The sequence below is a fragment of the Rhinolophus ferrumequinum genome, chromosome 25 (genome assembly GCF_004115265.2).
Source record: "Rhinolophus ferrumequinum isolate MPI-CBG mRhiFer1 chromosome 25, mRhiFer1_v1.p, whole genome shotgun sequence".
Taxonomy (NCBI): Eukaryota; Metazoa; Chordata; class Mammalia; order Chiroptera; family Rhinolophidae; genus Rhinolophus; species Rhinolophus ferrumequinum.
This window is the reverse complement of record NC_046308.1, coordinates 17,759,595-17,775,966: the sequence shown is the minus strand read 5'-3', so window position 1 is coordinate 17,775,966 and position 16,372 is coordinate 17,759,595. Positions and strand designations below refer to the sequence as shown.

General features: G+C 46.2%; 1 protein-coding gene and 1 long non-coding RNA gene across 5 annotated transcripts in view; one reads left to right on the top strand and one right to left on the bottom strand.

Annotated features, from left to right (window-relative positions):
* Positions 1-16,372, top strand: part of TTC28 (tetratricopeptide repeat domain 28) — a 624,117-nt gene that overhangs the window by 500,247 nt on the left and 107,498 nt on the right. For all 4 annotated transcript variants that reach the window (XM_033097458.1, XM_033097460.1, XM_033097461.1 and 1 more), the window contains 3 exons: positions 9,448-10,789; positions 12,042-12,565; positions 16,090-16,199. In XM_033097458.1, coding sequence (XP_032953349.1) covers positions 9,448-10,789; positions 12,042-12,565; positions 16,090-16,199 — 1,976 coding nt within the window. The remainder of the gene's footprint in view (positions 1-9,447; positions 10,790-12,041; positions 12,566-16,089; positions 16,200-16,372) is intronic.
* Positions 3,390-5,725, bottom strand: LOC117017340 (uncharacterized). The gene is made up of 3 exons (XR_004422071.1): positions 5,629-5,725; positions 4,609-4,785; positions 3,390-3,503 (listed from the first exon to the last, which is right to left on the bottom strand). It is a non-coding gene; the product is annotated as an uncharacterized LOC117017340 (long non-coding RNA).

Sequence of the window (16,372 nt, the reverse complement as noted above, 5' to 3'; positions counted from 1 at the left end):
AACTTGAAGCTGAGAGAAGTAGTCACTTCCTTAAGAGCAGAAGACAGGGAAATGGCAGAGCCAGGAAGAGGGAGCTCCCAGTGCTGGTCACAGGACTTTCTGCCATAGAACACTGTTTCTAAGGAGATGGACTTCCAGGTTATTAAAGCTGAGAGCACAGGGCCCGTGAAACAAACTGCAGCAAAGTCAAGAAGTGGCAGACTAAGGGGGTAGGTAGTTTACCAAGGCAAAGCCAGTTGAGCACGCAATAGACATAAAAGGGTATTATGATTGCTTCCTTATTGAAATCCATTTCATTCCATAATGGATTTTACTTAGCTTACAATATCAAATTATGGTACAATAGAAATGGAAAATCAAGATCAGGGAAATAAAAATAAAAGTGCGAAACCAAGATCCAGTACCCAAACATGCAACCCATAAAGGTTGACACAGTTGTTACGGTAGACTTTCATATTTGAGCCAGAGCTTCTTGGTGGCCAAAGCAAAAAGAGTAACACATAATTCTCATTACCCAAAAGATGGGAGCATAGAATTCCTCAGGGGAAGGAAAGTTGAACTGTAAAAGGAATTTCTCAAGAGAGATTTTATTTGAGGGACTTGGGTAACAAAATTTATAGCATCAATAAAAATTTAAGAGTAAAGATTGTAACAGATTTCAGGATGCTATTTCTAATAGTAAACTTGAATCAAAAACAAATCAACTGGGGCAGCTGGTTAGCTCAGTTGGTTAGAGCGCGAGCTCTGAACAACGGGGTTGCCGGTTCGATCCCCGCATGGGCCACTGTGAGCTGCGCCCTCCACAACTAGATTGAATCAATTGCTTGACTCGGAGCTGATGGGTTCTGGAAAACACACTTAAAAAAAAAAAATCAACTAACCCTAGGACATTAAGATTAAACTTCCACTCATTGAAGCCTATTCTGTGTGGGTCCAAGGTAATTTGGTTCAAGTTTATAGAGTTTAGTGGTCTCCCTTCATCCAGGGCTAGAATTTAGAACATCCGGAAGGATGGATGACTTAAAAGGCCCTCAGGAGACTTCTATTCATAATTATCTCTCCTCTCTCACAGTCTTTGTTAGGACAGTTTGCAAGTGTAGGTTGTGACAAGGACAGTTTGCAAGTGTAGGTTGTGACAAGGGCATGGAGGGTTGACACTGGATGGCACATTCATTAGGATGTGCTCCGATCTGGTGCAGTAACAGCAGCCCGCAAATCTTAGGAACCTAAAACAGGGAAGTATTACATGCATACACAGCATACCACAGGCTCATGTAACCTCAGGGGCGGCTCACTGATCCAAACCTGCTAAGACTCCATCTTCCTAGAGCCACACCACCTGGAACACACAACTTCCGCAGTCCATGAGGCAGGGGAAGAGAGAGCAGGGAATATTGTCCTCCAATTCCTAAACGCATCTGTCTGGAGGTAACACTCCGCTTCTACTCACATTTCACTGGGCACACCTAACTTCTCCTGAGTAGGGCAATACATATATGGATGTGGAAGAGAACCAGAGAATATAGATCATTAGGAATGCCTGCCACGGATGGGGAGAGAGGCCGTCCAAGCTAGCGAATGGGGTGAGCAGGCTAGGATCGAGTGGACGGGCGAGTGGGGCTGCTTTGTTGCTGGCATAGCATAGGGAGCCTGCGGTAGGAACGGCTGGGCTGGGGCTGGATCCGGAAAGCTTGTAAGTGCATTTTGATTGTTTTGCATTTACTCTGCAGGCCATAGGGATCCTTAGACGGTACTCCAGGGAGGTGAGATTGGTCCAGTTTTTAGAGGCGCTGCTCAAGGGGGAAGCAGCAGCCCCTATCTCTGCATTCCAGTAAGTCTACCCCAGGCCTTACAACAAAAGAACTGTTTGTTTCATATGGAAACAACTCTCTGTAATGTTCTCTGCATTGTTAACTTCTGAGGTGCCTGCCACCTCTTACTGTGATCCAGAATGGAAACCAGGCAGACTTGGCCTTCTCCAAACAGTGACTAATGGCGGGGCTTGGCCAGGCAGGCCCAGCCCATTTTTCACTCTGCTCTGGGCTTCCCACCAAGTTCTCTCACAGTGGCCTGGCCACAGCCATTAGGGACGACTGTGCCTAGTGCTTCCTACCTCATCATCCATCTCTAGAGCACCTCTTTCTAGCCACCTTCTTTTTAATAGGTTTAATTATTACTTGCCCGACTTTATGGCACAATTAATCTTCCTACTGGCTCAGGATTTACGGCTATATAGGTCCAGCGAATTTCTGAGCTATTCACCTGCAGTCTTGGTTTTTAACTGTCTGAGAGAAATAGGAAGTGGGGCCATGTATGAAGGCAGTGAAATACGTGTGGGCTCCAGGCTGGCTTCTTGTCACTCATTCAGCCCAGATTTTTAGGACAGTGGCAGGAGGGCACAACAGGAACTAACTCTGCCTCTGTTCAGCCTAAGGGGCTCTCTATTTTTACTGCATTTTATTTCCTCCAAGTCTGGTTATAAGATGAACAAGTTCTGGGGATCTAAATTACAGCATGGTAGCTATAGTTAATATGCTTCCATATTTGAAATTTGCTGAGAGTAGCTATTAAAACATTTTCACTACAAAAGATGATGGATGTGTTAATTAACTTGACTGTGGCAATCATTTCACAATGTATACGTATATCAAATTATCACATTGTATACTTTAAATATATACAATTTTATTTGTCAGTTATACCTCATTAAAGCTGGAAGCGGGGGTGGGGGGAAAGACAGGTAGTTTCCAGTGGAGTGTGTTTGTGGGAGGGAGAGGTAGCACGTGCAAAGGTTTCCTCGACCTTATTATACACAGCAGGCTTCTCAGAATGGAAAGCGAAGGGAAAGGCAATTGGGATCTGGGACAGGAGCGCCACTGAACTCTCAGTGTCACTGAAGACATCCTAAATTGCTGTTGAAGCAAAAGCAGATAACAGGCTCTTAACTTCACTTATCCTTTGGAGGAACAGTAAGAGCCTGGTGGGTTTGGTAGAAAAAGTAGACAGATGTAATTAAGATAAATGATGACAGAAGGACACATGACGGCCCAGGAGGTGGCGCCCACACAGATGATTACATCTGCCTGGCCTACTGCATTCCTTACGATGTTCTGGTCTCTAATGTGTACTTCTCACTCTAGATACACATTTAGCCAGCCCATCAGTCTGTTCTTATGCTGTCGCCAAAAGGTTGGTTTGCCAGGATAGTACACTAATGTTAATGAAGAAGAAACGGGTATAAGACATGAGCACGTTTCACTAGAAGACGTTTCTGGTTTCATTCCCGAAAAGGAGTGGGTGAAAAAGCATGGACTCCTCACTCAGAAGAGCCGAGGTTCTCGTGTCAGTCCTGCCGCTTGGAGCCGTGTGGCCTGAATACGTTCTTGTGTCGTCTGGGTCTCCGAGACCACAGCAGTGACCACACAGGACTGGTGGAGGAGACCATCAGGTGGAGAGCCCGGCGCAAGTTCTCAGGAAAAGTACCCGCCAGGAAGATGCTTTAGCTGAAATCATATAAGTAATTTCGGCATTTCTGCCATTTAAAAATATCTGCACTTTTGCTGTCCTCCACTGGCAAAAGTAACGGAGACTTGTCTCCAGGTCCATACATAGTAATGGGAAAAGGAGGGAAAAGCATCCAGCGGTAGCATTTCTAATACCAAGCACTCTGATTCCAGCCATCTGGCTGCTAACGAGATCTGTCCCCTCTTCCCCATCCCACGCTTTAAGATGAGATTGCACCATGTATGGGAACTGTGTGTGGAAACTTGAGAGGGAGAGGATCCAGGGAACCTAGAGATGTCTAGAGTTGGAATGGTGGGTGCGCTGGAGAAACTGGGGGCACTCCCCCTGGTGAGGAGGAAACTGGGAGGAGCAGCTGAGAAGGCGCCGTCCTGCTTCTGTGGAGCAGGAGTTCTCGGCTGTTTTTACCATCCCCTCCCACCCTGCCTGTTTGATAGACAAAATATCATCCCCTGTAAGATCATTTGAAATTAAAGGTAAAACTAAGTATCATGATTATAAATAAACCAAAGCAACGCGACCAAACAAAGCACTGTGTTGTTTTCAGTCTACGTCTGTCGTCCTCCCAGCCTAGAGGAGACAGAGGCTGGAGACCAACTGATTTCTTTCTCAGCTGAGGTCCCAAAGACAGAAAAATGAACTGAAACATCCACATCAGGACTTAGCTATGAGGAAGAGTTTCCTGATCCAAGAGGGGCTATAGAGGAATGCACACTACAGCTCTCTGCGTATCTTTATTAGTTGATTTAACTTTCAGTTGTGGAAATTTACACACACATGTAGAGAGAATAGTGTAATGAACTCTCACATATTCATAACCCAATTAGCAACATTTTACTAGTCTTGTTTCATCTGTTTTCATCAACAAACACACACGAACACACACGCATGCATGGGTGCACACACACACAAGCTTATTTCTCCCCCCCGCTCAAGTATTTTGAAGTAAATCAGAGATGATGTGTCATTTTGTTTGTAAATACTCCCATATGTGTTTATAACAGATGAAAACTTTTAAGAACACAGCTACTGTCCCATGTCACACCTAGTGAGACTAATAACTGTTTCCTCATGTCTCCGGCTTACCTTGGAAGCAGATAGGCTGGTACAGCTCAGGGCACGTGGGTCAAGAGTCCCTCCGCTCTGCCACTAATTCACTTCCTCTCACAGCACCCAGGTCATGTCGTTTATAAAGTGAGCCTGTGGGAGGGCCTCTTCCAGTTCCCAAATCATGTTTCCTCCTGAGAAGACCTGGTGATTTGGCTAGGAGGAAGCAGAACGCAGCCAGTTTGAAAGCAGAGGGAAAGAATAGACGAGCTCTTAAACCCCCATTTGGATTGTGCACTATTAATAATCGGAATAATAATATTTTCAATAAATGAGAAGAGTGCTTCCATTGTTTGTGGAGGCCCACGAAGGCCTTACTTTCAGAGAATTCGTAAGAGAGAAGGCGGCCAGAATTCACTGCTAACGTGTTCAGGGTTCTGGTTTCGGTAGAAAAGCTTCCGCCCTTGGTCTTTGCTGATAATGGTTACTAATAAAAGCCAGATGCATTGAGCACCTACTCTGTCCCCGCACTTGTGCTAGCTAGCCGCTGGTAAGCAGGATCTCATTGGCCTTCACGACAGCTCTTTGAAGTAGGTGTTATTCTCGTGGCAGTGACCACTCCTGACACAGAGATGGAGCCCTACTGTGCCGATGGATAAATCTATAACCACACGTTCTTTCTCCACACACCCCGTGAGAACTGGGCTTTGTGAGATCTTCTGCCCCACTAATCTTCATTTAATTCCCCTCCCAGCAGCACGTTGTCACCTAGCGCACCCCTGCTGACAGGCCCTCTGTAAGTCTTCATCTGAGTGACGGCCCTGGAAAATCAAGCTGCGGTCTCCAAAGCGAAGGAGGATGTGCAGATTATCTCCTCAGCGTGTGCAGTCACTCTGCTGGCAGCTCACAGGGCCGCTTTTATGTTGCCTCAACAAAGAGAAAGGCTGCCAAGAGTGTGTAATGTTCCGTTCAGAATTCTCCAGGCTGGCAGCGGCTGGGACAGTAGAGACACAGGGCAGATGAAAAAGTTCCCACTCAGCCAGGTCCACCCCTTCTTACCTTTGCATGTGACCAGAAGTCTTTGTTTTGAGAATCTTCCTGTGATTCTTTCTAAACCCTGAGAAGTGTCCGAAGAGAAGGAAGGGGAGGAGAAAAGGAGAGTGCACGGGCAAGCTGGCTGGGGATCAGATCATTTTGCCATAATCAGCAGGCAGTTTCTTGCACAAATCATTGAACCCTGGGCAGCCATTATCTTCCCAACTGCTCCCTGCTAACTAGGCCAGACTCGTCAGGCCAGAAGAGTAAGAGACATGGAATTCCTTTGCGTTTCTCTCTCTAAATACTGCTCATGCCACATTTAGACAGCATGCTATAGTTTACAAAACTTATTGAATACACTATTGTGTTTCTCATACCATTTCTTTGAGATGATTATAACCTGACATTATTAATAAGAAAGTAAAAAAAAAAAAAAACCACCAAAAAGTTTTCAATTAAAAAAAGAAGAAAAGGCTCAGAGACATCAAGTGACTGTCTCAGAGATACTCAGCTGAATGAGGTGGGAGCCAGGCTTGTAAAACAGCACTTCTGACTTAAAGTTCTGTCCCTTTTCCATGATAGTGTGCCTTCTAGACGCTTAGCCAGCTTCCCGTCGGATGGGTACCAGTGGGGAGGGTGGGAGGCCGGCAAGGAGACCTGTGTCTGGTGGTAGGGAGCAGGCAGAAAACCCGAGCTTCCTCTGATCGCCTTTTCTGAAGGTCTCATGCTGCTTGCTTCCTCTCAACCTCATCTTAGCGACCAGCTAGTGATTGTATTGGCTTAAAAATCATTGCAATGAAATCCAAAAGCTGTGGGGTACAGAAAATCAATGCAAAGACATCACAGGGAGAGAAAGTGCTCGGGGGAGGTGTGGGCACTGCAGCTGCCTTCCCCAGCTCTGGCTCTCTCCCTAGCTGTGGACTCGTGGCTGGGCAGATATTTCAACTCTCATTTCAGAAATGCAGAAACTGAGGAAAGAGGGAGTAAGTGATTCACTTTCGCTAAGGATAGCTGGAAATTTGAAATCGTAAATTTTTTCTCTTTTGAGAAAAACAATGTAAGGGTAAAGGACAAATGCAGGGCTTTAGAACTGAAATGTTTCTGTCACTAATATTAGGTTGGCGCAAAAGTAATTGTGGTTTTTGCAATTGTTTTTAACCTTTTAAACCGCAATTATTTTTGCACCAACCTAATAGCTTTTCACCACTGAAAGGTTCCAGGTGATGCTATGGTATTACCTCTTGGGCAGCTTAGAGTTTCTGATCTCGAGACAGGTTCTGAAAAACTCTGACCCTTCCAGCTAGGATGCCAGTGACATCTCCCACCCAGGGGAGTGACCGTGACCCAATCCCTAGGCATATTGCTCCACTTATTAGATTAGAGTTTCAAAAATACTTTCAGTAATTTTTAAACCAAGGGTTATGCATTCATTATAGAAAGAACACTTAAAATACAGATAAGCAAAAAGAAAAAAAAACCCACCACCCAAAAGATTACTATTGTTAACATTTAAATAAATACATGCTGTATGTGTATGTATAAATGTAAACATAGGAGTATATACACATATCCTATTAATGTTTTAATAAAAATGTTCTGTGACCATATATCCCATTAATATATTGTAACTTTTCCCATGTTTACATATATCCTTCTGCTTTACCATTTTTAATAGTACCATGTTATTGCATTACATAGAGTACCATGATTTCTTAGTTATTTTTAAATTACGAAATATTTTATTCATATGGGAACATACACAGAAGAATAGACATAGTTTATTAATCTCTACCATCTCCAGAAGGCCCTTTCCTGGAAGCATATAGTAATTTCAGTAACTAATACTTGAATTTCACTCTATAGTTTACAATGCACATGCACATATTATTTCATTTGATCCTTACTACCACCCTCGAAAGTTGGTATCATGATTATTTCCCTCATTTTATAGATGAACTAAAAAAAGCTCCGAGAGACTAAATGATTTATCCAGTCCCCTAAATCCATTTAATGTCAAGGAGCTGGCTGGGCCCAGCGATAGGCCTGACTCCTGTGGCAGGGCTGAGCTCTACAGCAGGCGGTGGGCAGGGGAGGGGGGAAGTGGGGACCAGAGGAGCGGCCCTGCCATGCTCTTCTGTCCCCACCACGTGAGCATTTATCATGTGTATTGACTCTCTCCCTTATGGCCCCGTGTGCTTTCTGAGGACAGACTCCTGTCTTCATTTCTCTCTCTACCCCTGCTGCCCACTACAAGGCTTAGTATACAATACTCAGTTCATGTTTGCTGGTCTGTGTTTAAGTGGATGTATGGATGGATGGATGGAAGGATGGATGGATGGATGAAAGGTAATCATAGAGATAAGCAAATTGTTGAGGCTGAATTTTGATAGCTTTCTTCCTCAATGACTCTATTTTCAGTTCAGACATTTTAACAAGAACCCATCATGGTGTTTATGAGTTTTTGTACTTCTGCAGGTTTGGGTCACCACCACAAAACTCCCACATTGATGCATGGAAAAGTGTGTTCAAAACCAAGGGCAATGGGAAATCCGTTTGCATATCAGATTCCCTCCACTTTCTCCAGTGCCTCTCACCCAGCCCCAACGGGACGAACCACGCTCACCTTACAGGCACCTTCCAAGTCACGTTTATGATATCCGTCATTTGGAATTACTTCATATTTATGATGTATCTCGCTGTGAAAACAATAGCGTAGCAGCTAGAGCATAGTTTATGGGGATTGTTTCAAGTGCTGTTATGTTTACAGTAAAAGCTGTATAGCAGAATTACAAGAAATTTTGGAACAAGGATCATTCAGATCCCATCAACTAACAAGACAACTTCTTTTTTTGTTTTTCATAATCCCCTCAAGGTCTTGTCCATATGCACACATTTTTTTTTCCTAGTCACAGGGAGCATGCAGCATTTCTTTCTGCCCCTAACATTATTTTAAGAACTTTTTGTCCCATTTTTCTGCATAGACTTCATAATTATTTTTTAAAGGACTGCATAGTCCTCTATTGAATTGATCTGTGTCCCCCAGTGTTTGCTATTTAAGCTGATTCTGCTTTTCCACTAATCTGTACCGCTGCAGTGAAGGTGGTTATGCGTACAGCTTTTGCGTTTGTCGAATGATTTCCTTTGAATACTGCATTCCCCTGGCAAGGTCTGAGCAGCACTGGGTTTGTGGTTCTCCGCCTGCTGCTTCTCCCAAGACTGATCCAGTTTAGGTCCAGCGGTTGGTGTGTTTCCAATCTCTGGGCACCCTCACCAGTATAGGATGTTGTTTAAATTTTCTGTGTGCTAATTTAGTAAAAGTGAAATGGTACTTCAGGATTGCTTTATTTTGCATTTCTTTGATTTTCAAAAGAAATGAGCATTTTCCCCTCTGGTTACTCTGTGGATGTTCTTGGATCTGAGCTGTCTGCTCACACTTACTGTTCTTTGCCTATTTTAGTAAATCGGGGTCTTGATATCTTTTTAAATCAAACTGAGTTTGTCTTTATAAACAATAGCTATTGAATTTTTTTCATATGTTTCAGATATTTTCCAGTATTGTGTTTGCCTTTTAATTTTAGACATATATTTGTTGCACAAAACGTCTTATTTTCGTAATCAAATCTGCCAGTGTCTTTTTGTTGTTGTTGCTTCGAAGCATAGAAAGCTATCCCCCCTCTGGAGAGCTAATACCGTAAATATTTAATTCTACCTTCTGTTATTTTAAACTCCTTAATTCATCTGGAGTGTATTTGAGTATAAATTGAGTTGCAAATTACATTTTTTTCCAAATCGCTCATCAGTTATTCCAACCCTTTTCTGTTCTTTTATTCTCTTTCTCAGGAATCATACACCAGATGAAAGGTGATTATCATACTGCACTGAAACTCCACAAGACCCACCTGTGCATCGCCCAGGAGCTGAGCGACTACGCTGCCCAGGGCCGTGCCTACGGGAATATGGGCAATGCCTACAACGCTCTGGGCATGTACGACCAGGCGGTCAAGTACCACCGGCAGGAGCTGCAGATCTCCATGGAAGTCAACGACCGCGCCTCGCAGGCGTCCACCCACGGGAACCTTGCTGTGGCCTATCAGGCACTGGGGGCCCACGACCGGGCCCTGCAGCACTACCAGAACCACCTGAACATCGCCCGCGAGCTGCGTGACATCCAGAGTGAAGCCCGGGCCCTCAGCAACCTGGGCAACTTCCACTGCTCTCGGGGGGAGTACGTTCAAGCCGCCCCCTATTACGAGCAGTACCTCCGGCTATCTCCTGACCTTCAAGACATGGAAGGGGAAGGCAAAGTCTGCCACAACCTCGGCTATGCCCACTACTGCCTTGGCAATTACCAGGAGGCCGTGAAGTACTATGAGCAGGACCTGGCACTGGCCAAAGACCTTCACGACAAATTGAGCCAAGCCAAAGCCTACTGCAACTTGGGCCTGGCGTTCAAGGCTCTGCTGAACTTCAGCAAAGCTGAGGAGTGTCAAAAGTACCTGCTGTCCCTAGCTCAGTCCCTGAATAATTCCCAGGCTAAATTTCGAGCCCTTGGGAACCTGGGCGATATATTCATCTGTAAAAAAGATATAAATGGTGCAATAAAATTCTATGAGCAGCAGCTGGGCTTAGCTCACCATGTAAAGGATAGGCGACTGGAGGCCAGTGCATATGCGGCCCTGGGCACTGCATACCGAATGATCCAGAAATACGACAAGGCCTTGGGTTATCACACTCAGGAACTGGAGGTATATCAGGAGCTGAGCGACTTGCCCGGGGAGTGCAGAGCCCATGGGCACCTGGCCGCTGTCTACATGGCCCTGGGGAAATACACCATGGCATTCAAGTGCTATGAAGAGCAGCTGGATCTAGGGCAGAAGCTGAAGGATCCGAGCCTAGAAGCCCAGGTCTATGGCAACATGGGGATCACAAAGATGAACATGAATGTGATGGAAGAGGCCATCGGCTACTTCGAGCAGCAGTTGGCCATGCTACAGCAGCTGAGTGGAAACGAGTCTGTGCTCGACAGGGGCCGGGCCTACGGCAACCTGGGCGACTGCTACGAGGCCCTGGGTGATTACGAGGAAGCCATCAAGTACTATGAACAATATTTGTCCGTGGCCCAGAGTCTGAATCGCATGCAAGACCAGGCCAAGGCTTACCGGGGCCTTGGAAATGGACACAGGTAAGAATGACAGAGGCACAAAGAGCAGTTGTGATGGCAGTGGCATCTTAATGTCTACCTGGCTGTTTGCTAACTACAAAGCATTTTCATACTTAGCTCCGTCGGTTCTTCCAATGATTCTGTGAATTTAGCAGAACATAGTATTGCCCTTGTGTTCTGGAGGAAGAAACTAAGGCCCAGAGAGGTTAGGTTAACCTCCAAGGTTACACAGCTGCTAAGGGACAGCTGAGAGGCAAACCCAGGGCTCTCTGACTCTAACTGCACTGACTTTTTGACTACATCATAATAAGCAAGATAAAAGAGATAGACAATACGAATGGGAAAGATGAATGATTCAATTTAACTGATCTTTTCTGAATGTCTCCCACATTACATGAATGTGTTTTTTAATACATCATCTGTACCCACCAATTACTTGGTCCCCGCTTTGTTGCTTTTCGGGAAAGCCACCTGATAATGGCAGGAGTGAATAAACATCATCATGCTAGGTACCTTGCGTAGATATCTTGCTTCATATTTATAGCAATCCTGTATTACTCTACATTTATTACTCTGCTATGGGATGCGGGATTTATTATCATCCAGAAACTGAGGCTCAGGGAAAGGAATTCATGTGCCCCACACAACTGGTTTGGTGTGCCGCCAAAATCCATGCTCTCCCCACTCTTACCATGTCATCTCTTAGCAGCACAGACAGACACACTGTTGGCCAAGGTGATGCTTTCCTTCTGAGTGTGGGGAACCCAAGAAGGTGTCTGTGTCTGCAGAATATATGGCCTCTCCAGATAAGCAGGGGATTAGGGCTCCTGGAGTGGAGCAAGGGCAAGGGTCAAACTAAATCATCACCCACAGAGCGCTCTGAGGGGCTCGGGGTGAAAGATTTATAGCCGTTGTAAAGTGATTTCAAAAACATAGTCTAAGCGGTAGTGGAAATTGGGAGGCCCGAAGAACCAAACAGCTCACTTGCTATCATTGTGCCTATTAATATATTTTATGTTTCCTCTGGGGTGTATATCCCATTGAATCTCAAGCTCTTGGGAAGGTCACTAAGGGATGACTTTTGAATTACTTTCCAGATTATGAAATTCCCCTGCATCTCACTCTAAGGGCACATGATAGATTTTAGCTAGAAGAGGAGTTAAGAGCTTCTATAGTAAGTGACAGTGACAAATGCTTTTCATTTTCTCAGGGGCTTTAGCATGTCTGCACCTGCACAAAATAATATCATTGCTGTTCTGTCTACATCCCACAGGGCAATGGGGAGCTTGCAGCAAGCCCTCGTGTGCTTTGAAAAGAGGCTGGTCGTGGCCCATGAGCTCGGGGAAGCTTCTAATAAAGCCCAGGCCTACGGAGAGCTGGGAAGTCTGCACAGCCAATTAGGGAATTACGAACAAGCCATTTCCTGCCTTGAACGCCAGCTGAATATCGCCAGAGAGATGAAAGACCGAGCTCTGGAAAGCGACGCGGCCTGTGGCCTGGGGGGCGTGTACCAGCAGATGGGGGAATATGACACAGCCCTGCAGTACCACCAGCTTGATCTGCAGATTGCAGAGGAAACCAACAACCCCACGTGCCAAGGCCGTGCCTACGGGAACCTGGGCCTGACGTACGAATCTCTGGGTACCTTCGAGAGGGCGGTGGTCTATCAGGAGCAGCACTTGAGCATTGCTGCCCAGATGAACGACCTGGTGGCCAAGACAGTGTCGTACAGCAGCCTTGGAAGGACCCATCATGCCTTGCAGAACTATTCCCAGGCGGTCATGTACTTACAGGAAGGTAAGCACAAAGGCGTGGTCTCTGGCTCTGCTCTGACATGGAGTTCAGAGTCTACTCAGAAGGAAGCACGCACAGTCTGGAGCAGGCACAGTGGCCACCTCTGTGTGGAGTGAGGATCTCAGAGGCCACTTGGCCTGTTCCACTCCCAAACCAGGGTACCCCATCCTGAGTGTCCCTTCATAGTACAGAGGCGTTCTGGAGTCCAGAACGCATCACCCAGCCTGTCTTACTTTGCTAGCCAGCTGCCCAAGGAGTGGATACCCTCCTTGCTTTTCAGAGCCCTCTACTGAGTGAACACCACCTTCTCACTCAGGGCGAATCAAGTAAGATCTAATTGTGTCAAATTTAAGGGTCGGAATCAGAGGAAAATGCCCATCTGTTCCAAGCCCTGTGGTCCCTCTAGAAAATTCCCAAATTGTATCAGAACTTTATAGAAGTCAATTTTGCTGTGGCAGCCGAGGTCTGATCCTGAAGCATCAGTCTGAGGGTCACTCAAGCAGTTGGCTAGGCTTCCTTCCCAGTGCTTATTACCTTCAATGCTTGGGCTGGTGCCACAGGAGCCTCGTTCCAGGCAGGCCCAGCGAGTGGCAGGGGCTCCTCCCATTCCCCTCTCCTTCCCCTCTCCCCCAGCTGTCAGGTTCCTTGCAGTTACCTAAGCACACTCATTCCTTGGAAGTCCCACAGCGTGTGTTTACCCTCCACCTCTTTTCACTTCTCCTTTGGAAAGCACTTCCCCTCACACAGACACATCGCGTCCTCCCATCCTGGAGGGGAAAACTGCAGGTATGATGTTCTTGGCTCACTAGTAAAAGGAAACGGTTGTTGATTTCAAGTAAAAACTCTCATTTATTGTTTCCAAGGGTTTTTGCATATATAGTTTATTTAATTGGATTTAATTCTCACAGTAACCTTGAGAGGTTTTTATTCCCTTTTGCAGTAGGTGACCTGAGGCTCAGAGAGTACGATGACTTGATGCTGACCACGTGTTCAGTGAATGGCAGAGTGGGGCTCAGCCCAGGGTTTCTGACCCAGGAACCACAAGACCCCATGTGAAGTTGCTCCTCACCTCCCAAGAACAGAGCAGGGTTGGGGCAGTCCTATCCCCTATTCCTCCTGAGCCCCAGCTGGGAAGCCGGACAGAGGGAAGCAGGAAGCAAAGTGGAGAATGGGCCAGGGGCTGGCTGATGGTTCTCCGTGTTTCTTTGCACAGACAAGGGATTGCTCTGGCCTGCAGGCTGAGAGGTCACTGGGAGGGTGGGAGCCCCTTCCCAGACCTTACTTGGCTTCCATTCAATGGGAGCTTGCCTCAATGCATTAAATATGAGAGTTAGCTTTTGGTTTCCTGAAACTTGACTGTGGTCAAATTCCAACAGACTGGGGACGATTTTCAGTTGAATTTGTGAAAACTATTAAATTCAGACCCAGCATATGACAACCTTTCAGCTGTGTTCTTTTGTGCTTCCTGAAATATTGTTTCCATAAAGCAGCTGCTTTGCCTGAGACGTAACATAATTCTATATTTATGGGAAACTCAATTTCATTTTTATTGTTTCTTGTAGTTTTAAGTCTCGCAGAGATCTAAATTCATACTGTGGCATCTCCACGGTGTCTGTTTTGTGGATGAGCTCCACTAGAGAGCCTGGTGTGCCCTGTGTGCCAAACCAGATACCTCTCAGGAGTTGTCACAGGAGCTGGACACCTGGATGGCCCTTGTAGTGCTCTGAGTTGGGCCTGTCCCTTCTTGCAACGTGGGAGTTCAGTGGGAACCACCTCAGTGAACTCTGTCTCCTGGTTTTCAGAGGGAGCTATGGAGCAACCTCACTCCACTCCAGTGCAGTAGAATCTCACGGGGGTCTGAGTCTTTTGAACAAGCTCTCCAGGTGATTTGTGTAGCTGCCTCTAGTTAAAACCACTGGTCGCATCCAGCTTTTTCATTCTTTCGCAAATGAAGAAAGGGAGCATGGTGTAATTTAGTGATTTACCTGGAGTTATACAGCTAGCTCCTAGCAGACCAGGCTCCAGGAGAGCGGATAGACTCCTAAGAAGCAGCAGCAGAGAGAAACTGGGGCAGGGCAGATACCATGTCTGTCCTGGGCGGGGGGTGGGGAGGGCTTTTAGCTCTTCATTGCTGAACCTCTGATTGTGGTCCACGGAGTGTCCTGCATGCTGGAGATCCAGCAGGGAACAAAGTCAAGTCCCTGCTCGCGCAGAATATACTTTCAAGGGAGGCCACGTCAATGATTTTGACTTCTAACTCATAGACCCAGACTTGGCAGGGATGCATAGGGTTAGCTTGTTGAAGGTTAAAACAACCAGTATCCTTGTTTTCCCCTAAGAACCATCCTCTTTCATTTGTGTTCTGATTCTGTGAAGTATTTTAAAATGCGAATCACTTGCAAGTATTCTTTTTGTTACCCAATGACATGATTTAAGCCTGTAATGCTATTTTGAAGTTTTCTGAGTTATGTGCATTTTGAAATGCGTAATATTTTATGAGCTTGAACCTAAGTATCACTTTTATTAGCCTCCCAACTGACTTAGTTCTTTTTCAAAAGTCTGAAATTGTGTGAGCCCAGCATGCTCAGAAGCAGGCTCCCATCCACCCATAATTAGAAAAGAAAAAGGAAGTCCGACCTTTGTGCGCGCACTTGTAGTGTGGGGGCCTTGTGCTGTCTCCTACACAAGCTAACTCCTGTGTACAGAGAGCAGGATAATGAGGGCAAAGTGGTGCTGAGAACTGCTTAGTGGCCAACACAATAAATGTCGCCCTCCTGTTTGGCTCGCACAAAGCCCCGGAGGTTGCTGGTGTCCTGAAATCCAGGCACTTACTGTAGGTAAGTGACGCAAACTGCAGGTGTCTACCTGAAAGCCATTAGAATGAGGGCAGTCTCATTGAAGGCTTTCAGGACTTGCTCTGCAACCCTGCTGAGCCACGTCGCAGTCTCAGCTTAAAGGAAAAATGGATTGGACATGAAATGCGTCAGGAGCATCAGTAACAGAAAGCAGGGTCAGGCAGCATGAGCATTCTGCATCCAGGAGGACGTCAGCTATGTCTCCCACCAACATTGGTTGGATGCTGTGCACGTGCGATTGGAAAAAGCATCAGCTTGGCTTCTGTGCTTGGCTAAGGAACTGTCAAGAAAAGCTTTTGCCAGCCGAAGAATTGGGTTAGATCACTTCGTAGGCCTGGAGTTCTCACTTGCAAAGCTAGGGATTTCACCTCTGGGAGGGTGGCAGGTTAGGTTCCAGGGTGTGTGCCTGTCATGCAAACCTGTCTCCTGCTGACAGCCGTCGCCTGAGCTCTTGCTGGGGCAGCTGGGGGTGTCCTGGGAAGGCTGTCACCAACACAGACTTTGAAGAGCATGCTTACTCTGCCTCGGCTGATTCTACTCTTGTCCGGCACTTTATCGAATGATGTGAGCATTATTTATATACACCTGAGACAGAATTACCATCCATGACTCCTTGGCAAATGGCATTATCTACCTTCTATGTGTCCTTAAAATTGTTCTGTCTGATTTCAGGGTTAAGATTAGCTGAGCAACTGGGCCGAAGAGAGGATGAAGCCAAAATTCGCCATGGTCTTGGCCTCTCCCTTTGGGCTAGTGGGAACCTGGAGGAGGCGCAGCACCAGGTGAGCAGTGGAGTTTCTTTCCAGAAGCATGGGAGACCTTGGGATTGCTATCCCAGTAGTGATGACATGGGCCAAAAGGTGCTGACCTCTGCACTTGGGTGAACGTACAGGATTTCTAGCCTGAAGCGGCCCAGAAGTGTTGAACCATAATAAAGATTCTTACTCAGTTGTGT